This window comes from Macrobrachium nipponense, chromosome 33 (genome assembly GCF_015104395.2).
Source record: "Macrobrachium nipponense isolate FS-2020 chromosome 33, ASM1510439v2, whole genome shotgun sequence".
Taxonomy (NCBI): domain Eukaryota; kingdom Metazoa; phylum Arthropoda; class Malacostraca; order Decapoda; family Palaemonidae; genus Macrobrachium; species Macrobrachium nipponense.
In genome coordinates, this window is record NC_087219.1 from 41429520 (window position 1) to 41451948 (window position 22429).

The following is a 22429-nucleotide window of genomic DNA, read 5'->3' on the forward strand; positions in this document are numbered from 1 at the left end:
AAGAAACATAAAGAAAAAGAACTGGCTCTCCCAAACAGAAAGAGAAGAAATGGAAATGACACACGGCAATGAATTACAAGAAGACGTACCGAGAGACGATGCCACAGAAGATGACATGGATGATGAGGTATCAAACAACGACACATGAAGAAACACAGATGAAGTAAAAGGTTACGGAATGGGTAGAAAAGATCAGACAAAAGTAGACGAAGACCCAGGAATATACAGAGACAGGAGAATGACAAACAGAACAGAGGAATGGCACAACAAACCAATGCACGGACAATACATGAAATAGACTGAAGAACTAGCCAGCGATGACACATGGCAATGGCTACAGAGGGGAGAGCTCAAGAAAGAAACTGAAGGAATGATAACAGCGGCACAAGATCAGGCCCTGAGAACCAGATATGTTCAAAGAACGATAGATGGAAATAACATCTCTCCCATATGTAGAAGTGCAATACGAAAAATGAAACCATAAACCACATAGCAAGCGAATGTCCGGCACTTGCACAGAACCAGTACAAAAAGAGGCATGATTCAGTGGCAAAAGCCCTCCACTTGAGCCTGTGCAAGAAACATCAACTACCTTGCAGTAATAAGTGGTATGAGCACCAACCTGAAGGAGTGATAGAAAACGATCAGGCAAAGATCCTCTGGGACTACGGTATCAGAACAGATAGGGTGATATGTGCAAATAGACCACACGTGACGTTGATTGACAAAATCAAGAAGAAAGTATCACTCATTGATGTTGCAATACCATGGGACACCAGAGTTGAAAGGAAAGAGAGGGAAAAAATGGATAAGTATCAAGACCTGAAGATAGAAATAAGAAGGATATGGGATATGCCAGTGGAAATTGTACCCATAATCATAGGAACACTAGGCATGATCCCAAGATCCCTGAAAAGGAATCTGGAAAAACTAGAGGCTGAAGTAGCTCCAGGACTCATGCAGAAGAGTGTGATCCTAGAAATGGCATGCATAGTTAGAAAAGTTATGGATTCCTAAGGAGGCAAGATGCAACCCGGAACCCCACACTATAAATACCACTCAGTCGAATTGGAGGACTGTGATAGAAAATAATAATAATAATAACACAGATAACTAATTGCTAACCTTCCTGAGGTAACCTTACTAAGGACCAAATTCTAAATTGGAAGAAAAAAGTATTTACTTAAAATATACTGGACACAGGTCCTATACAATTAAAAATAAACCTTTCCTATACCTATCTTTGGCTGTTACCTTACAACTGCTTACAGAACATAAAGTACTATATACCTATTCATTTGCCCCCTCAAAATTTCAGTATGGCTGTAGTATACCTACTATCAAATACCTCCAACAGCCTCAATTAAAAAAAGAAAGAAAACAAAAAGTGCAATTTATGGTACAGTAATACACAACAAAATAAGACAGTTGAAAACACACAGTAACTTGTGCAATTTTACCAGAAATCTCTTGTCAACTGGCTTTGCACAAGCCCAAAATCAATCACGAACTTACACAATCAATTTCAGAGCATTTGTATCTGCCTATCTTATAATTTTTTTTACTTTCTGTGAAAAGTTTACATCTGATACTGTATTTACTTCACTGACTTATGTAGATATGATAAATTTATTACCATAACGAATTGTATATTGTAGGCTACATCAACAAAGTATGAATCAGTGTTAGACTAACCTTGAATGTCTTGATTGTCTGTCCAATTTCATTCTGTATTAACATTAACTTTTGCTTCAGTATATTTTACCTTATTTTGTTTAATTTCAAAGGCCCAATAACTTAACTCCCTTAATGTTATTCATAATACCATAAACAACAATGACAAGAAATAAAAATGATATTGTTATTGTACAATAAAGTTTTGTACATACTTACCTGGCAGATATATACTTAACTATAGACTCCGTCGTCCCCGACAGAAATTCGAATTTCGCGGCACACGCTACAGGTAGGTCAGGTGATCTACCGCCCTGCCGCTGGGTGGCAGGAATAGGAACCATTCCCGTTTCCTAATCAGATTTTCTCTGCCACTTGTCTCCTAAGGGGAGGCTGGGTGGGCCATTTAATCGTATATATCTGCCAGGTAAGTATGTACAGAACTTTATTGTACAACACCAATATCATTTTTGTACATTCAACTTCCCTGTCAGATATATACTTAGCTGATTGGCACCCTTGGTGGTGGGTAAGAGACAGCTATTTACTGAATAGACAGGTAAACAACATACGTTGTAGGTAATAAATAAAAATGAAATTTTCATTATTAAAATGAAGTTTTATTGTATACTTACCGAACAATTATAGAGCCGTGATTTCCACGAGCGGCAGGATACTAAATTCAAATTTAGCGCGTCGGCGTCGCCAACACTGGTGGTGATGACGTCATCTCCCTCCACTCGCGGGAGAACCAGGTACAACTGCCCAGGTGAATCCAATTCTTTCTGCCCGTCCGTCCACCTAAGGGGAGGAGGGTGGGTATAATCATAATTGTTCGGTAAGTATACAATAAAACTTCATTTTAATAATGAAAATTTCATTTTTATTGTAGTGTCTTACCGAACAATTATAGAGCTGATTACACATTTATGGGAAGGTGGGATTCAGTGGACCACTAGTATTTTTAAATGGTTACATTTATTGCAATACAGTAAACACTCAAGGTGTCTGTTGTACCTTACCTTGTAAGAGAGCTACAGCAGACTGTTACTGCCTCTGGTCGGTGCTCTTCTTACTATTGTAGAGGAATTGGAATTTGACCAAAGTTAGCCTCTACAGGAGTGGAGTCCTTCCGTAGTTCAAGCGAGTCAAGGCTGACTGACGGAGGATAGTAACAACAAAGATTGCCCTTGCCCTGGGCTAAGACCAGAAATTCAATCATACAAAACATTTGTCACCAACACCAGATTTAAAAACATATATACCCAACCATTGTAAAATCTGACCTAACAGACTGGTGAGTATCCCAGGTACTCAGTACCCCCAGCTTCCCTTGAACTCGACAACCTATTCAAGGTGAAAAGTTAGCATAGAGGTGACGACCCCTGTGCCGTTTCTCCCAACACCATGCCAGAAACCGCCACCGGACCTAACGTTTTACAATTCTCGAAACCGTTTCTATCTCTTTGAGATAATGACTCGCAAAAACCGAATTCGATCTCCAGAACGTGCTCTGAAGAATCGAAGCTAAAGATAAATTCTTTCTGAATGCTAAAGAAGTTGCCACTGCTCTAACCTCGTGAGCTTTAACTCTCAGAACGGAAAGATTGTCGTTCTCGGACTGCGAGTGAGCTTCCCTGATAAGCTCTCTAATAAAGAACGATATAGCATTCTTAGAAAGAGGACGAGAGGGATTTTGAACCGAGGTCCAGAGCTTAGGAGATTGTCCTCTAATACCCTTAGTGGCAAACAGATACTGCTTAATAGCCCTGACTGGACATAAGAGCCTTTCTTCCTCCTCATGTCCAACCAAATCAGATAAGTTCCTTACCACAAAACTCCTCGGCCAAGGATTAGAAGGATTCTCATTTTTGGCTAGAAAGGTCAAAGATACCGAAAATACAGCATTGCCTTGAGAGAAACCGACTCTTTTGTCTATAGCGTGCAATTCGCTGACACGCTTAGCAGAAGCTAGTGCAATAAGAAAGAGTGCCTTCTTAGTCAAGTTCCTGAGTGAAGCCGACTTCAAAGGCTCAAACGGTGGCCCCATGAGGAACTTAAGCACCACATCTAAGTTCCAAGCCACTGTATCTTGCGGGAGCTTAGTGGTTTCGAAAGACCTAATAAGGTCCGACAGATCTGAATTGGAGGAAATATCCAAACCTCTATGTCGAAAAACCGAAGAGAGCATGGCTCTATATCCTCTGATCGTCGAAGGAGCCAGTTTCTTAGAGTTCCTAAGAAATAGAAGAAAATCTGCTATTTCTGTTAAAGAGGTCGCAGAAGTAGAGACTTTAGCACTTCTACACCACTCTCTGAAGATTCTCCACTTCCCTTGATAGAGTTTGTTAGAAGACTCTCTCCTACAACGAGCGATAGCTTCTGCAGCTCTTCTTGAAAATCCTTTCGCTCTGACAAGATTCCGGACAGTCTGAACCCTGTCAGAGCTAGAGCGGACAAGTTTTGATGGAACCTCTTGAAGTGAGGTTGTTTGAGAAGCCACTTCTCTGAAGGAAGAAGTCTGGGGAAGTCTACTAACAACTGGAGAAGGTCCGGGAACCACTCTTTCCTGGGCCAAAAGGGAGCGATTAACGTTAGCGTTACATTGCTGTGCGACATGAACTTGTTCAGCACCTCTCTTATTAGACCGAACGGAGGGAATGCATAAGCTTCCAGACCCGACCAATCCAACAGCATTGCGTCCACCGACCAAGCTAGAGGATCTGGGACTGGAGAACAAAAGAGAGGAAGACGGTTTGTTCCTTGATGTCGCGAACAGGTCTATTGACGGTCGTCCCCAAAGGCGCCAAAGTTTCTGACAAATCTTGTTGTCCAAAGTCCACTCCAGAGGTAACACTTGCTGTTGACGACTTAACTCGTCCGCCAGGACGTTCATCTTTCCTGGAACAAATCTCGGGACTAGCTGAACCTTCGCTTCGTTTGACCACAGGAGGAGATCCTTGGCTACTTCGTACAGAGAGAAAGACTGAGTCCCCCCCTGTTTCCGCACGTACGAGAGAGCCGTGGAGTTGTCGGAATGCACTGCCACTACTCGACCTTCTACTAAGCTCCGAAACTGTCTGAGCCCCAAGAAAATTGCTAACAGTTCCTTTACATTTATGTGGAACTTCTTCTCCTTCTCCGACCAAGCTCCTGAAGTCCGTTGATTTCCCAGTAGGGCTCCCCAACCTGTGTCCGATGCGTCGGAAAAGAACTGTAGGTTCGGGAGGATGGGTCGTAAATCTAACCCTTCTTCCAACCTTGCTCGAGAGAGCCACCACCTTAGGTCCTCTTTTATTTGATCTGTGACAGGAAAGGTAATCGAGTCTGGTTGTGTCTTCCTGCACCAAGAGGCTCTCAGGAAAAACTGCAGAGGTCTCATGTGCAGTCTTTCCCACCGTCACAAATTTCTCCACTGACGTCAATTTGCCCAGGAGCCTCATCCACTGATTGGCAGAACTTACCTTTTTGTCCAAGAACTCCTGAAACTGTCTCCAGACAGCCTTGAACCCTCTTCGGGGACAGAAAAGCCCGAAAAACTTGAGCATTCAGAATCATCCCCAAATAAAGGATGCTCTGAGATGGAACCAACTGGGACTTCTGTTTGTTGACCAGAATTCCTAACTTTCTGGCAAGATCCAGAGTTGTTCCAAGGTCCTTCATGCACCGACTCTCTGATTCCGACCGGAGAAGCCAATCGTCCAGATAGAGGGAGATTCTTACTCCTAATATGTGTAGCCAGCTTCCTATCGGGGATAGAACCCTGGTGAAAACTTGAGGAGCGGTCGCTAGTCCGAAGCAAAGCGCCCGAAACTGAAACACCTTGCCTTCGAACATGAACCTCAGGTACTTCCGAGATTCGCGATGTATCGGAATGTGAAAATAAGCGTCTTGCATGTCCAGAGAGACCATCCAATCCCCCTGTCTGATGGACTCCCAGAACCGACCGAGTGGTCTCCATATGAAATTTTGTTTTCTGGACATGCAAGTTCAGGGCGCTCACATCCAAAACCGGCCTCCAGCCCCCTGATGACTTGGGAACTACAAAAAGGCGATTGTAAAAGCCTGGAGGAAAATCCCCTTCTATCTGTTCTATCGCTTCTTTTGAGAACAGCACTTCCACTTCTGCGGCTAGCGCCAGAAATTTGTCTGAGCCCGGAGAGTATGCCTGGAATGGAATTGGCACAGGTGAGAGCGAGGGAGGTGAAACGAGAGGAATACGATAGCCGAACTTGAGTACTTGCACTACCCAGGCTTCTGCTCCTCTGTCCCATTCCTCCCAAAACAGAGCCAGCCTGGCTCCCACTGGTGCATGAAGAACCGAGCTTTCATTTGGAAGGTTTGTTAACCTTGGCCGAGGCCTTAGACTGAGGTCGCAAATTCGATTTCGGCCGAAAGAAGCGCTTGGGTTTTCTCCCTCGAAAAGGCGCTTGGGCCAGAGGAGAAACCGAAGGAACAGTCTCCACAGGAGCTTTAGGTCTCTTAGTAGACTGTGCCAGTAAATCCGAAGTAGATTTCTTATCTAGCGCAGACGAAATTGACAACACTACATCGTCTGGAAAGAGGTTATCTTTCACAAAAGGAGCAAACAAGAGAGCAGACTTCTGTTGGGACGTAACCCTTTTAGAAGCAAAGGAGCACCAAAGTTGCCTTTTCTTAAGGGTACCAAAGGCGATGAGCGAAGCTAACTCATCACATCCATCCCTAATGGATTTGTCCGCACAGGACAGAACACCAATCCAATCCTCCGCTAATAACTCCTGAGAAAGAGGACAGTCTTCGATCTTGGCCGCTAAAGCGCCAATAGTCCAATCAAGGAAGCTAAAAGACTTCCAAAAGTTTAAATTGATTCTTTACAACGTGGTCCAACTCAGGCGCTGTAAAGAAAACTTTCGCTGCGGCGAAAGCAGATCTTCTAGAGGAGTCGATTAAACTGGAGAAGTCTCCCTGGGAGGAGGCAGAAACTCCCAGAGAAGGAGCTTCCCCAGTTACATAAAACCTATACCTCTTACGAAGCAACTTAGAGGGAGGGTAAGCAAAAAGAGAGGGCCTTCCCTAAGTCTCTTTTCATGGACATCCATTTCTCCGTCTCTTTCAACGAATGTCTAACCGCTTTAGATAGAACAAGTTTTGGGAGGAGAGGGTCTGAAGTTTTCCTCCTCATCAAAAAAGTCGAAGTTGGGGAGCGCGGAGCCGCTTTCTCAAAATAATCTGGATAAGATACCAGAAGAAATCTAAGGAGACGTGAATAACACGAGAGGTGATGTGAATCCTCCTCCTCTACTTCTTCTTCATTCTCCGATACCGCCGAAGAAGTAGACGGAACTACAACCGGATCTGAAGGTTTCGAACCACCCTTGGACTCATTCATCCAGTTGGTTAACATCTCTAACTGCTTGCGCAAGGCGCCAGAGACGAATCAAAAACAGTTAACGTAGGCTTGGAAGAGCCTAAATGTTCAGCAGGAGGCGGAAAAACTACTTGCGCCTCGCTCGGAGCCGTCGAAATTCGAGGCGAAACAGGCGCATCAGGCGTAACAGACGAAAAAGCGCCTAAAGAAACACCCTTAGAACTGCTAGCTACAGCGCTAAAACCACAATCTCTACTAGTAGATGGAGCCGAAAAAGGCACAGATTGAGGCGACGAACGAGCCGCTAACGGCCGCGGCGCAACCCTACTCTCAGGCTCCTTATACCGCTTGACTGGAGGAGGCGAAGAATCGGCGCCTGAACGCCTCTTTAAGGGACGCGAAACGGGCGAATCTCGCCAAGAGCGCCGCGCGACCGGAGACGAATCGCTTGAATCATTCGAAAGGCGTCTGACCGCAACACCTTTCCAACGCTTAACCGAGCCCTGTTGAGGCGCAACAGGCTCAACAAGAGAGGCGCCTGTCTGTGGGCAAATCCCGATCGACTCCCTTGGACTTCCGGTATGTCTTCTCCCCGGTGCGGGGGAGCTGGACAGTGACCTTTGTCTAGGAGACGTGTCAGGACAGACAGACGCACCCTCAACTACACTCTTACCTGAAGCCGCTTTCTCCAAAAACGTCTTAACTGAATTACCAAGTTGCAAAACCGTATTCGCTAGTACCGAAAATTTCTGATCTAACCTCGATTCCAGACTGGCAATGGTGTCGGAAGAAACTACACGGGAAGCCGGAGAAGCGGGATTAGTAGGAGGAATAGGAGGTGTAGTTAAAGGAGACATAACAATTTGAGGAGAAACAGAAGGAACAGAAGCATCGCAAGACGAAGCGGAGCTAAGTCTACTTTCCCTAAGCGCTGCTTTTCTAATTCTGTCTTTAGCTAATTTCTCCGAGTATGAACTAAAAAACTTCCATTGAGAATCAGTCCAATCACTACACTCGTTACATGTTCGATCTGCTGAACAAACCTGTCCCCTACACTTAACACATTTAGTGTGAGAATCATATTCTAACTTGGATAATCTAGTTTTACATCCTGAGATGCAAAACCTAACTCCCGACGGACTAGAATCCGACATGGCAACGCCTAAATAAAAAGCAAAATAACAACAACGCCAAAAAAGAGTACTTCACCAATTCCGAAGATCAATTCCACAAGAAAAAAAAAGCGAAGCAAAGTCATCCAACCGCACCGACCACCGATGTTCACCGGACGCCGGCAGGAAAAGAATTGCGTTCACCTGGGCAGTTGTACCTGGTTCTCCCGCGAGTGGAGGGAGATGACGTCATCACCACCAGTGTTGGCGACGCCGACGCGCTAAATTTGAATTTAGTATCCTGCCGCTCGTGGAAATCACGGCTCTATAATTGTTCGGTAAGACACTACAATAAAACCTTGGTTCCTACTTGTTTAGGCGGAAGACTTCATAGCTACTGCTTAGGAGTCTGCTTCACCTCAAGAGCCTCAGCGAGGATGTGACCTATGGCTAAGAGTTCTTGTGGGTCTGTCGATGGGGTCTTATCCACTTACATGACAACACACCTTGCCTAGTGGCATAATTAAGGAGCACAACACCGATCCCGATCACCTGATCCTAACACGAGGGTTAGTACTTAAATCGAAAAGAGTTATCCCCAAACTCCTTTCAAACAACCCTAAAAAACTCGACGTTAAATAAAATTTAACTCACTAGTTAAGGATCAGTATCGGCTCCCTATCCCAGCAACGTATCCGCAGACACGTATAAACCAAGAGAGAAGGATCTCTCGTAGGTTATCTTGACATCCTTCGGGTAATGGGAAGTCAACACAGAGTTGCATCTCCCTTATGTGACAGCTAATATGTCCTTTATTGATATATTCTTATGGAAAGAACAAAAATTCGCAAAAGCTCGCACTTCATGTGCTTTTAATTCTCAGCTGTTTGAAGGAATCATCAAGGCAGTTATCAAGTGCTTTGGAGATCACACTTGTCTCAAAGAAGGCCAGGGCGTTCTTTGATATGGATCTCTTCTGGATGAAGCCTGGCTCCTGGCTGGCGCTTTTGGCGCCTGGAGCCTGGAGCCTGGCTGGCAGTTCTGGCGCCTGGTGCCCGGCTGGCACTTTGTGCCTGGATGTCGCCTCGCACCTGGCGCCTTGCGCCTGGATGTCGCTTCGCGCCTGGCTGGCACCTCCCCCCTTGCTGGAGCTTCGAGCCTGGCTGGAGTTTCGAGGCTGGCTGGCAATGTCCACATCGGACACTCTCGCCTGTCCGGTCTGTCCGCCGCGCCAAGTTGGAGGCCCGCGCCTTCTCCACCTCGGACAATAAACGCGCTCGTCCAAGCTGTCTGCCTCTGGCGCTTTTCACCTGTTTGGCGCCTGGCTGGCGCTTCGTTGCCCGAGGATCCTGAACAAACAGACAATAGTTTGTCTGGAGACTGGAGAAGGGTGTAAGGTTCTCTTCTACCTGGAGCCTCTGGCCTAGGACGAGGGGAGGCGCTTGGAGCCAGGTACATCCAGTAGACGATAGGATATCTTAATGGGACGAGAGAAACGAGTCTTCCTTCGAGGAGGATCCTTCGTGAGTACTTCCGTTGCTGACGAGATCTATTCCTGCATGTTAAGGCGGTTTCTTGTTGCAGAATCTTCCCTCTCCTTGCCCGAAGGAAGGGAAGAAGGTCTGGAAGTCGAAGATGACTCCGAGCCAAAAGTGGGCGAACCCAGGGCTTTCTTGGCTCTTTTCGTATCCCTCTGAGTACCTTCTGGGAAGCGCTTCAGGCCCTCATAGCACCCCAAAGACTCTGTAGGCAACCCTTAAGCCATTTCTTCTGCTGAAGATAAAACTTAAGCTCCCTGACTGGGCAAAGAGACCCTTCTATCTCTTCCCCTATTAAATGGGAAAGTCCCTTGACTTCAAAGCTCTGAGCCAGGGTTAGAAGGGTTTTAGTTCTTTGCCAGAAATAATGTGCTGGCAAGAACCAATCGCCGAGTTTCCATTGAATCCAATGCGAGACTCCAATACATGAAATTCACTTGTCCTCTTGGTAGTTGCTAGGGTCAAGAGAAAAAATGAATTTCCTCATAAGATTTCTAAAAGAAGCTTGATGAGGAGGTTCCAACTTGTCGGAACAAGGAATCTGCGGGCCACAAAAAGATTCCAATTCGAAGTACATGATGTCCTACTCTTAGTTATCTTGAGGTATCGTATAAGATCCCTAAGATCTTAGTCCTCTGCTATCTTTAAGTCCCTTTGTAAAGACAGAGTATAGCCGGCTACTGTATTCTTTGATAGCAGATATATCCAAAGGTGATTCTTCTCTCAGAAAGGGAAGAAAAACAGCCATGTAGGTTACAGAGGTATCGGAAGAGGACAGTTTCTTCATTCAACCCAGCAAGATCTGCAGCACTTCTTTGTCTTGGCCATGACACTCGCCATTCACCTTGAAAAATCCTCCCATTCAAGTCAACTTATTATCAGTCTGCACGCAGACAGACTCGGAGTGGAGAGGTTTTGAGGTCCCTTTCTAAGTGAGGCTGATAGAGTGGACCGACTCTCTTGGGAAGGCCTTTGGAAAGTGCTGTAGGAAGGACGTGACCTCTGTGAATCCAGCCTCTCGAAGGCCAAAAATGGGGTGAAAAGCATCATCCTCTCTCCCTCTGATGCCAGTAATTACCTTAATACATCTGTTAAGAATTTGTATAGGAAAAAAAGACTAATATTTATTCCCCTTCCAAACTAAAGGATGGCGTATATTGCTACCGCTCTTGGATCGAGAATAAGGAAGCAGTCTAGAGGAAGCCTCTTCGTCTTCAACACTGCGAAGAGATCTATGAACAAGACCTCTCCCAGGTTTCCACAACTCTCTTTCCAACGAAGATTAGTCAGACGTCAATAATTAGTATCGTTTATTGAGACGATTCTCACGGACGTGCAACATCGTGCAGCGAACCTCTTGAGGATCGTTACGTTCCGTGCCTGTGCTCCAAACAGGTTCTCTCTTGTTAACGCGAACAGGGGCGAAGAGAGAGATTCTCGATGCTCCTTGAGATATGAGAGAGCTGTGGAATTGGCCTAATTGATTTAAAAATCATTTCGTCCCTCCCTGGGATCGAACCCCCGTCCAGTTAGACGGGGAACGAAATAAGGAACGGACCATGACGCTACCGAGCCTGCTATCAGAGAGGCTACTGAACCCTTCGGTTAACAACTGGCTGTATCGAGGAATTGTAGAGTCAACTAAATTGCTTGCAATTCTTTAGACTATGTGCCAGGACATCTGTACCTCTGTCAGGTTACCCGGCACCCTCTCGTATATTATTTCCGTTTCTTGGTAGGAAAAAATTATATAGGTCTGCATTGTAGTCCATTCAGGGAAACAAACTTCTGCCACGAAGAAATGGTTCCCAGCAGAATCATCCATTGTCTCACTGAGCATGCTCCGTTCTCAAATAAGGCTGTGCTTTCATAAGCATGAGAGCATTATATAATATAGTGCATAATTCTGTTTATTCATGTTTGACTACAAATTCCCCTCAATCTGAGGCTAAAGTCCGTGACTGTAGGGGAGAGATACGGCTAGCCAGTCAATCCCGTAGGAGAAAGAGATGTAACCGATCGCTCATGACAGAGAACTAGATGGTACTGCGTTGGTCTACAGTGACAGCAATCTACGTTCGCCATCTCGCAGTATTCTTCCTGAGTTGCCAGTTACTCTATTCAATGAAGGAATAGGTTTATTAATATTATCGAGCCGAAAACCTGATGCGAGGATTCGGAAGAGCTCTCCTTCATTGGTTAGAGGCTCTTCCTGGGAAAAAAAAACTTGGAAACTAAGTCCATGAAGTCTTATATCCAATAGCATAGGAAGCTAGAACTTCCCTCTTCAGTCCTCGGTTCTCACTTGAGGACTTCCTTCGGCTAATACTAATTCTCTTCCTTGTCGAAGGGAACGAAGACAGTCGATATCCCTTCTCTCTCTTCCTCATCGAGGAAAGAATGTAGTAGAGAATTAGCTGTTCCAATGACTACAATACTCTACGTATTTTACCTTTGCGTTATTTTTTCATATAAGCGTACCGAAGATTCCTCTACGGATGGCAACCGAAAGGACCATTACTCTAAGTGCAATTAATCGGTACTCCTTGCGACATTCCAAGAGTTTCCAGTGTAGGGACAACGCTTAAAGGTATTATTACGACAACAACTCAGCTTCTGTATTTAGCGAATCCTGTTTCGCTTAAATATATTTGCTTGCGAGTTTCCTATGCTTACACAATAAAATGTTATTAAGATCTTGTCAATGAGAACAAACCCCTTTTCGAGACAAAGAGTAAATATTTTTGTCAATGATGTGTTACACACTTGCTTGACAAAACGTGTTATTAATGTCACTAACGAGGGAAAAACGCACTTATATGAGAGTAAGTAATCTAGGAATTCGAGCATATAGTTTTTCCGATAACCACCAAAATCGAGGAAGGGTCAGGATTCCTGTTCCGAGATTGGGCTTATGGTAGGGAGAAGAGAAGAGATTCTTAGTCAGAAATCTCTTGGAGTTCTTGCCTCGTCATAATGAGGGAAGAGTATGAAGTGAAGGAGAGAGACCACGCTGAGAGGAACTGCCTGTTACAGCAGTCCTCTGTATATTGGAGAAGAGCTTCTCTCCGTACTAGAATCATCCTGACAAAGGCGACGGCCACCTGTGCGACATCTTGCGCCTTTGCCATGAGAAGGCTGAGCCTGCGAAAAAACTAATAAGAGGAGCCTCGCGGCTGACCTCTCTCTCATATGGCGATGCGGGAGATCCTGGCGCCTCGCGCCTGGCTGCTGGAACGCGGCTCGCGCCTGGTTGCTGGAACGCGGCTCGCGCCTGGCCTGGCGCTTCTCGCCTGGCTGGCGCTTCTCGCTTGGCTGACACTTCTCTTATCTCTCTTCATTTCAAAGCAGGAGTTTTCCAACTTCTATGTCTTGTAAGATGAAGAATCGGACGAAGAGACGCACTTTATGAGGATGCCTTTCCAATGGCGATCCTTGGCAGTCTGGGTCGCCACAGATCCTGCCGAGGGGACGCCTGATCGGTGGGGATTCTCCGTAACCTCCGTAAGGCTTTCGACATTCCTTCTCCTCTGGGCCTGGGAGCTTGGAAGAGGTCTAGGCCTGGGAGCGAGACAGAGCCGATCAGACGCACCCTCCACTCTTTTGAGGATGCTTTTCCTATAGCTATCCTTGGCAGTCTGGGACGCAACAGATACTGCCGAGGGGACGCCTGATCGGTGGGGATTCTCCATAACCTCCGTAAGGCTGTCGACATTCCTTCTCCTCTGGGCCTGGGAGCTTGGAAGAGGTCTAGGCCTGGGAGCGAGACAGAGCCGATCAGACGCACCCTCCACTGCACTGGGAACACTATATTCACTTCTTACCTTTTAAGAGCTCGCCTTTTGAGCTCCCTCCATTTATTCTTCAAATTTGCAAAAGATGAATTTGTAGTTTCTGTGAGGTAAGGTGATGAGGATGCAACAACTACTAGTACTGTTAATACTCTAACTGCTCGTTAGCACGAGACTTATTAAAGCTTCTAAAGGAAGCATTTCTAGTCATATGCTTTTCTGACTTCCTTAAGTAGGAAGTTAGAGTGTTTACTTTTCCTCAATCAAGTTTTAACACTTCTTACACGTATTTAGTGAATAAATATTAATATTTCCCTTACTTGCAAAAGTTGTGAGGGTCTACCTACGCATTTGGTAGTCTCACCCAAATTCTAATTACTTCTTCGAAGCAAAATCCAACAAATAGTTAACAAAAGCGTATGCCAAACCAAAGATCCAATACGTCACCAAAAAATACAGCCCAGAAGATCGATGGCGATGAAAAACGAAAATCAAGTCAGGAGGTACCAACAACGATGTTGACAGTACCGCGACAGAGAAAATCTGATTAGAAAACGGGAATGGTTCCTATTCCTGCCACCCAGCAGCAGGGCGGTAGATCACCTGACCTACCTGTAGTGTGTGCCGCGAAATTCGAATTTCTGTCGGGGACGACAGAGTCTATAGCTAAGTATATATCTGACAGGGACGTTGAATGTACAAAAATAAATATTTGAAAGCTTGCATATCAGAAACCTTGCAAAGATATGTACAAGAAATTAAATTGTGCTTATGCTTATTAGTAACTTACTATTATGGGATTTGCAAACTATGCTTAATGTGTCTTGGTTGGTAGGGCTAAGGGCTTTGTCATGGTTTTGACCACATCTATTATGAAGGAAAAGCTAATAGAGTATATTGTTACCTTATATATTTGTTAATGATAACTACTGTTACCTACTAAATAACATAATCTGACTTCAGTTTACCAGCACTGTATCACTAGTTGCTAGTAGCCAAGCCTAAGATAGACTATGTTATGGGTGAATGCCTATTCTTAGAGACAAGAATTACTTGTAGACTTTCATATTACCAGATGGTTGGCACTCCTAACCACTATGAATGTGCAGGGACAATTGTACAGTAAAACATCTTGAAAATATAAAACTAAATTTCTAAACTTGTAAAAATCATTGAAAAATTAATAGCTAAACAACACATTCATGGGACAACTTACCTGGTAGGCAAGCTGGCTTTCCTACTGGACCTACGAGGCATACCTGACAGTCTTTCCTCAATTACTTCTTCAAATTTCACCTTGGGTTTTGAAGGTCCCTGAAAAAAAAACTCTTCAATGTGGTACATATAACCTGACTAAAGCTATGACCTTACAGACCTTAAAAATGTAAACTAATACAAACACATCAGCCTTGTTATGTTGTTTTCTAGCACTATTAAGGAAAAGATGCCACAAGCTAATTTTGACAGTACCTTCTCAGTAAAAGTGATGTAACAAATTATAAATACACAATTACATTTTAAAGACCAAAACTACTAAGCTACAATGAATTTTGATTGAATACTTCAGGCATTTTCCTACAAAATGTACATCTTAATCCATGAAAGATATTTAAGATTTACAGACTATTTCTGAGACCTTTACTTGTAAAGGTTCATATATAGGTGTTCTAATACAAGAATTACCAGAAATAATGCTACCAGAAGAAAGATTTTGCATACTTACTTCACCTTTCCTCGGTCTTCCTCGCTTTCTCTTTGGGGGAGGCCCATCTACTGCAATGCTCATTGGATGATTCTCAGCAAATACTTTTGACACCTCAGTCCCTGGGGAGAATTTGAACTGATGATATTCTAGGGTTGCAAGACTACAAGATTTATATATAAAGCATAATCTCTAGCATACTCTGAATGAAAAGTAATTACTATATCTTTAACTTGATGATGTTTCATTGTATAAAGGCACAAAGCTTTGCTAAATAGAATATTTAAGAAAAAATTTGGCAATTTCAACTTTACAAACCTCAATAAAAAATTACCTTTGGCCAAATCATCCATTGGGATATCATCTGAGTCCCCCTGTATGTCAATAAGAGATGACTGGACACTTGCAGGTTGGTCTTCTGCCTAAAAATTAAAATTGCAAAAAATTGCTTTTAAAATAATTCTTAAATGAAAAGACCGAAATTCAACAGACCAACAGGGTGCCTATTACAGCATCTCTGAACAGCTAACCATACCATCATAAACTGAAGGAACTATAGATATTTATAAAAATATGATATTGTTATGATACAATAAAGTTTGTTCATACTTACCTGGCAGATATATATATAGCTGTATTCTCCGAAGTCCGACAGAATTTCAAAACTCCCGGCACACGCAGTGGTCGGCCAGGTTTTCTTTGTGGTAGTATAGTACCCATTCCGCCGCTGGGAGGCGGGCGTAAGGAACCATTCCCATTTTCTGTCAGATTTTTCTAGTGCCACTGTCTCCTGAGGGGAGGTGGGTGGGCACTTTGATTATATATATCTGCCAGGTAAGTATGAACAAACTTTATTGTATCATAACAATATCATTTTGTTCATGATCTTACCTGCCAGATATATATATAGCTGAATCCCACCTTTGGAGGAAGGGGGAGACAGATTCGATTTTGGGAAACAATTTCATATATATGATTGATATTTTGGTTCCTTAACTGTTAGCATAGCTGACTTCGTGAGTACCGTCACCCAAGTCTGCATCTGCTTTACTAGAGACTCCAGCTAGGTAGTGACCTGTGAAGCTGTTGAGTTCTAGAGGATCTGTCAACGGGGAGCGTGACCACAATGCAACTAGATCCTATATTATAGACCTCCAATTTCGGTACTGCATTCCTAGAGGTGCCAGCAAGGACGTGACCTGTGTAGCTGGTGCGCTCTAATGAACTGTCACGGGGAGCGTGACCACAATGTGACAGATCATATAGGTGTTGTTTAGACACCGAATGCTGTTAATGCTTCACTGGAGGTGCCAGCAAGGACGTGACCTATGTAGCTTGGTGCGCTCCAGATGATTTGTCAATGGGGGCGTGACCACACTGTGACAAAAACATTTTACCCTACTATGAGGGCGAAGCAAAAACATTACCACCTGACCTAGCCTATCTGGTTAAACTTCGTAAAACCAAGGCTAATGGAGGGAAGGCCGCCTAAGGCGGCCTACCCAAGACCACAAAAAAACTAAACACCTACATAAACATAATAAAAATAAAAAATAAAAAGAAATAAAATTAAAAAATCCAAACTAACATATTATTTTTCTAAAAGATGGAAGAGTGCTACTCTCTGTCCCCAATATATTGTCTGCTGCGACATATGGGCCCAAAGAGTAGCAGTTCTCGTATGTAATCCTCACCTCCCGAAGGTAGTGAGAGGCAACACTGAATTACTACGCCAAAATGTGGCATTCAAGATGTCATTGAGTGCCATGTTCTTTTGGAAGGCTACCGACGTAGAAACTAGCCCTCAGTCCATGCGCATTCACCTTCAACACTTTCATATCACTGTCTTGACAGGATGAATGCACTTCCTTGATGGTGCCCCTCAAGAAAAAAGCCAAAGCATTCTTTGACACTGGTAACCTTGGCTTCCTGACCAAACACCACAAGTTATCAGAAGGACCTCTTATAAACCTTGGTTCCTATCTTTTCAGACGGAGGGTTGACTTCCTAGCTATTGCTTAGGAGTCTGCTTCGTCTCAAGAGCCTCAGCGAGGACTGTGACCTATGGGTAAGAGTTCTTGTGGGTTTGCCGATGGGGTCTTATCCACTTACTCGGCAAAGCCTAACTGGCATTTGTCAATGGGTGCTAATCCACTCATATGACCATATCCTATGCCTATTAGCATAATTAAGAGCACAACACCGATCCCGATCACCCTGATCCTAACACGAGGGTTAGCGCTTAATTTTAAAAAGAGTTAAACTAAAAATTAACTCACTAGTTAAGGATCAGTGTCGGCTCCCTATCCCAGCAACGTATCCGCAGACACGAACAACCAAGAGAAAAGGATCTCTTGTAGGTTGAATTGACATCCTTCGTGTAACGGGAGGTCAACACAGAAATTGCATCTCCCGTAAGTGACAGCTCATATGTCCTTTATGACATATTGTTATGGAACCAAGAAGAATTCATAAAAGCTCGCACTTCATGCATAGGTTCAAACGGACTGGACATGAGGAACTTCAGAACTACATCCAGTTCCAAGACTGCAACTTGGGTTGTTGAACCTTCATCGTTCGAAAGATCTCAAGAGATCGTGAAGGTCTCTGTTGTCCGCCAAGTCCAGGCCTCTGTGCCTAAGACAACTAAAGCACACTCTTATAACCCTTGATTGTAGAGACTGCAAGTTTTAGATCCCTTCTCAGAAAAGGAAGTCAGCAATCTGGCTCACAGGTCGTGGTGGAGGAAAATGCCGTTCCTCTTGCACCAACTCCTGAAGACTATCCACTTCGATTGTACACTGCGTTGGAAAACGCTCTTCTTGCACTGGCGATAGCTTTCGCCATTGACGTATAGAAGCCTCTCGCTCTGGCCAAATTTTGGATAGTCTGAATGCAGTCAGACTCAGAGCGAAGAGGCTTCTGTGGTACCTCTCGAAGTGGGGCTGTCTGAGTAGATCTGTCCTTACTGGAAGCGTCCTCGGGAAGTCTACTGCAAAGGCCATGACCTCTGTGAACCACTCTCTCGCAGGCCGAGAACGGGGCGAACAAAGTCATTCTCGTCCCTTCCGACACCGCAAACTTTCTCATGACTTCCCCTAAGATCTTGAACGGGGAAAGGGCGTACAGGTCCATCCCCGTCCAGTCCCAGAGAAGTTTGTGTCTATCGTCACTGCAGCTGGGTCGAGTACTGGGGAGCAGTACAGTGGAAGCCTCTTCGTTCTGGACGTCGCAAAGATATCCACGAGCGGACGTCCCCATAACCCCCACAGCTCTTGGCATACCTCCAAAGCAGAGTCTACTCGGTTGGCAGAAGTTGACCTCGTCTGCTGAGGAGATCTGCCCAGACATTCTCTACTCATGCTACAAACTTCGTAAGGATCATGACGTCCAGTGCCCTTGCCCACAGCAAGATCTCCTTTGCCAGAGCAAAAAGGGACTGAGACTGTGTTGCTCCCTACTTCTTCAGTACGCCAGAGCTGTGGTGTTGTCTGAGTTGACTTGGACTATTCGACGAGAGACTTTTTCTTGGAAAAACTGGAGAGCTAAAAAGATGGCTGCCATTTCCTTTAGGTTTATGTGCCAGGACACCTGTTCCCCTCTCCAGGTGCCTGCCACTTCTTTCCCCCTAATGATGCTTCCCATCCCGTGGTGGACGCGTCGGAGAACAACACTAGGTCGGGGCTCTGAAGCTTGAGAGACACGCCCTCCGACAGCTACACTGGATCTAGCCAACATTTCAAGTGATGTTTTTCCTCTCCTGAAATTTCCAAGATCATGTGTAGATTCTTGGTTTTTTTTTTTTTTTTTTTTTTTTTTTTTCAATTGTACTTGAGAAAAAAATGTAACGGTCTGAGGTGCAGTCTCCCCAAGGAAACAAACTTCTCCAGCGAGGAAATGGTCCCCAGTTAGACTCATCCATTCCCTCACCGAGCACGAATCTTTCCTTAGGAAGGCTAACACTTTGTCTAAGCCTTGCTGCTGACGTCCCTGGGACGGAAAAGCTCGAAAAGCCACTGAATCCATCTGAATCCCCAGATACACGATGGATTGGGTTGGGATCAGATGTGACTTTTCGAAATTCACCAGTAGTTCCAGGGACTTCACCAACGATTAAGTTGTTTGAAAATCCTTCAGACACCGCGTTTGAGTGGAGGCATGAATGAGCCAGTCGTCCTTCGAAGATAACAATTGCGAAGGAGGAGACTGAGGGGCGCAGGCTGAAACTATTCTTCAAAAGAGGCTCAAAGCCATCGAACCAAGACCTCTTCTTCTCTCAACTGACACACGTTCGGGAAGATGGTAACCGTGCTCTCTAGACAACCTCTGGAGAGCTACATGAAAACTAGAGAGCAAGGCAACTGGCGAAAGAGCGGAACGAGGAGAAGGAGAAGGGACTGCCTGTACTCTTGATTGGCAGCCTATCATCCTTCCTCTCACGATGTGGTTTGCTTTGCCTTTCTCACTGCAATCAACAAAACAAGTTGTTGTTGCAAAGACACAATCATCCTTTTCGATGGAGAACATTCCTTCTCAGGCAAAAGGCTGATCCTTTGAGAAGACGATGGGCGAGGGGAAGCCCTCCTCCTTCTCACATGGACCGCCAAGGATATATCTTAGGAGGCGACCGAAGCGCTCAAAAGCATACTCATCGGAAGACGTCCTCTCCGGCTGTGAAGATCGCAACACAGTAGAAAAGAGAGAGGTACGTAAGAAGTGGCCCCCTCCCTGAGACCCTACATCATACATCTCAGCTCTCTTTTACTGCAGAAAGTCTTCCAATTGCCCAGGAGACGACTGCAAAGCAGAAGGAGCTAACGGACGAGAAGCGTCCCCCTCCGAGGAACCAAAGACGACGGCCGCCTGTGCGACCTATATCGTCTTCGTTCTCCTCAGAGGGAGCGAGACCCTCCGAGAGTTCCAACTTCTGCGCGGGGAGGACGTCTCTGAAGACTAAAGTAATCTTTCAAGATTCAAATTCTATGAGAATTATGAGCCATGACATCACCTATAGACGAATCTTGACTATGAGAGATGTTCAGAATCATTTCTAGATCATCTATGCTATTCCAGTTTTTTCTGCAGGAAAAACTGGAGAGGTGTGAATTTCAGTCTATTCAGGGAAAACAAACTTCTCCAGCGAGGAAATGGTCCCCTGCAATTCATTCATTCCCTCACCGAGCATGTTTCCTTCCCTAATAAGGCTGCGTTTCACTTAAACAGGAGTAATTTGAAGACACTGTAGAAGATTGTTCATTTGTTTCTTCCTAAAGTCTCCTTCCTGAGATCCATTACTATTCTCTGATTCTCGGCGAATGTCTGAAGAAGCATTACGTTTGTGCGTCCATCCAAGAGTCCTGCCGAGCGTCGCGCTCGGCGCTGTCGTATTTGGCAGCGGAAGGAGTCCCCTTCATAATCGAGCAAGGGACGTCTCGGCGAACTAATTGACTGCATCTCTTGCACATCATTCTTGTTTCGAGGTAAATCATGTGTGTTATGCCGCCGTAGACTCGGACAGAATTCTGTTACCATGCGGTAAACAGAACGAAAAAGGTCTAATACTATATATATATACATACATACATTTATCATATATACCATACATATATATATATATATATATATATATATATATATATATACATATACACATATATATATATATATATATACACATACTACATACACAAATATATATAATTTTTTTTTTTTTTTTTTTTTTTTTTTTTTTTTTTTTTTTTTTTTTTTTTTTTTTTTTTTTTTTTTTTTTTTTTTTTTTTTTTATAATGAAAAAATTCTCACCCGCAAAGTGAAGATGTTTAGCCATGTATGCTAGAATTCCCTTCAACCCGAGGCTAAGGCCGTGATTGTAGGGTAGAAATACGGTTAGTCCGTCAATCCCGCAGGAGAGAGAGACTAACCTACTGCGCATAGCAGACATCAGATGGAACTGAGCACTGGCATTACGCATTAGTGACAGCAGACTCTGAGAACGTTCGTCGTTCTCGCACTGCTCTGCCTGAGTTGCCACCTACCACCATTCTAACGAATGAATAGGTTTACTATCATTATAGAGCAGAAACCAAAATCCATCAAACTAGTATATTTAAGCGAAACTGAATTTGCTAAATATAAAAGGCTAACTTGGTATTGTCATAACAATACCTTAAATGTTTAAAATAGGGAAACCGGCAACCCCTGAATAGTTGCAGGGAGAACCGATTAAATGTAATAAGAATAATCGTACTCTCGGTTGTCCTCCGTAGGAGTAACTATGGTATGAGTATATAACTTGAACCATACAACAGTTTGATAGTAATATGACGTAAGGGCAAAAATAATATTACTATGATACAACATCGCTTGTTCACCTTTACCCGGCAGATATATATATACATATATCTGACTGGTAAGTTTTATGAACAAACGTAGAGTATTTTAGACACTTTGACAGCTACCTCCCTACTACATTCTGCCTCACCGAGGTAGGGAGAGCCATCACGCGGTAGTGTTTTTGTCAATGAGAAATTATACGCTTACGCGATAGAATGAACACTCATGGCAATTATCACTATTCTTCACTACACTACTATAACTTTCCAATGCAAACATGATTCCAGGCTACGCAGAGATTTAAGAATCACAGATAGGGTATTACCCTCCAAAGACACTATTGTAGGGCCCGAAGGCATCACAGGTCTTTGGAGGGATAAATTCTACTGGACGGGTAACTGTTACACGCCTGGAGGAAGACCTCCTTACACTATCACGTTCTAGTTTACGTACCTATGATTCATAAGCCTTCCACGCAGAATCAGACATATTTTCACCACTCGTTGCAGCGCTCATCAAACATACAAACATGTTTCCTACAATTCGCGCACACTGTATGAGGGTCTACCGAAGTTTTCGGTAGCCTAACCTTGCATTCTTCCACACAACATACTCTGGCCTAGTCGAACTAGATCCAGACATCGTAAGTTTAAGGGAAAATCAAGCCAAAATAAAAAACAATCCACAATTAGCGTATGCCTAACCACCGATCCTAATCAAATAACCAAAAATCAATCGGGATACTCAAGTGACCAAAAGAGTTCCAAAATCCAATGACGGAGGTGCAGAAAACACTTGTTATCTGCACCGGCGACAGAAAATATCTGACAGAAAATGGGAATGGTTCCTTACGCCCGCCTCCCAGCGGCGGGAATGGGTACTACCCCTACTTGGCCGACCACTTGCGTGTGCCGGGAGTTTTGAAATTC

At 44.2% G+C, this 22429-nt stretch overlaps 1 protein-coding gene across 2 annotated transcripts in view; it reads right to left on the reverse strand.

Annotated features, from left to right (window-relative positions):
- Window positions 1-22429, reverse strand: part of LOC135203115 (zinc finger and SCAN domain-containing protein 2-like) — a 157302-nt gene that overhangs the window by 104979 nt on the left and 29894 nt on the right. For both annotated transcript variants that reach the window (XM_064232748.1, XM_064232749.1), the window contains exons 3-5: window positions 15502-15589; window positions 15189-15289; window positions 14682-14779 (exon numbers count right to left, since the gene is read on the reverse strand). In XM_064232748.1, coding sequence (XP_064088818.1) covers window positions 14682-14779; window positions 15189-15289; window positions 15502-15589 — 287 coding nt within the window. The remainder of the gene's footprint in view (window positions 1-14681; window positions 14780-15188; window positions 15290-15501; window positions 15590-22429) is intronic.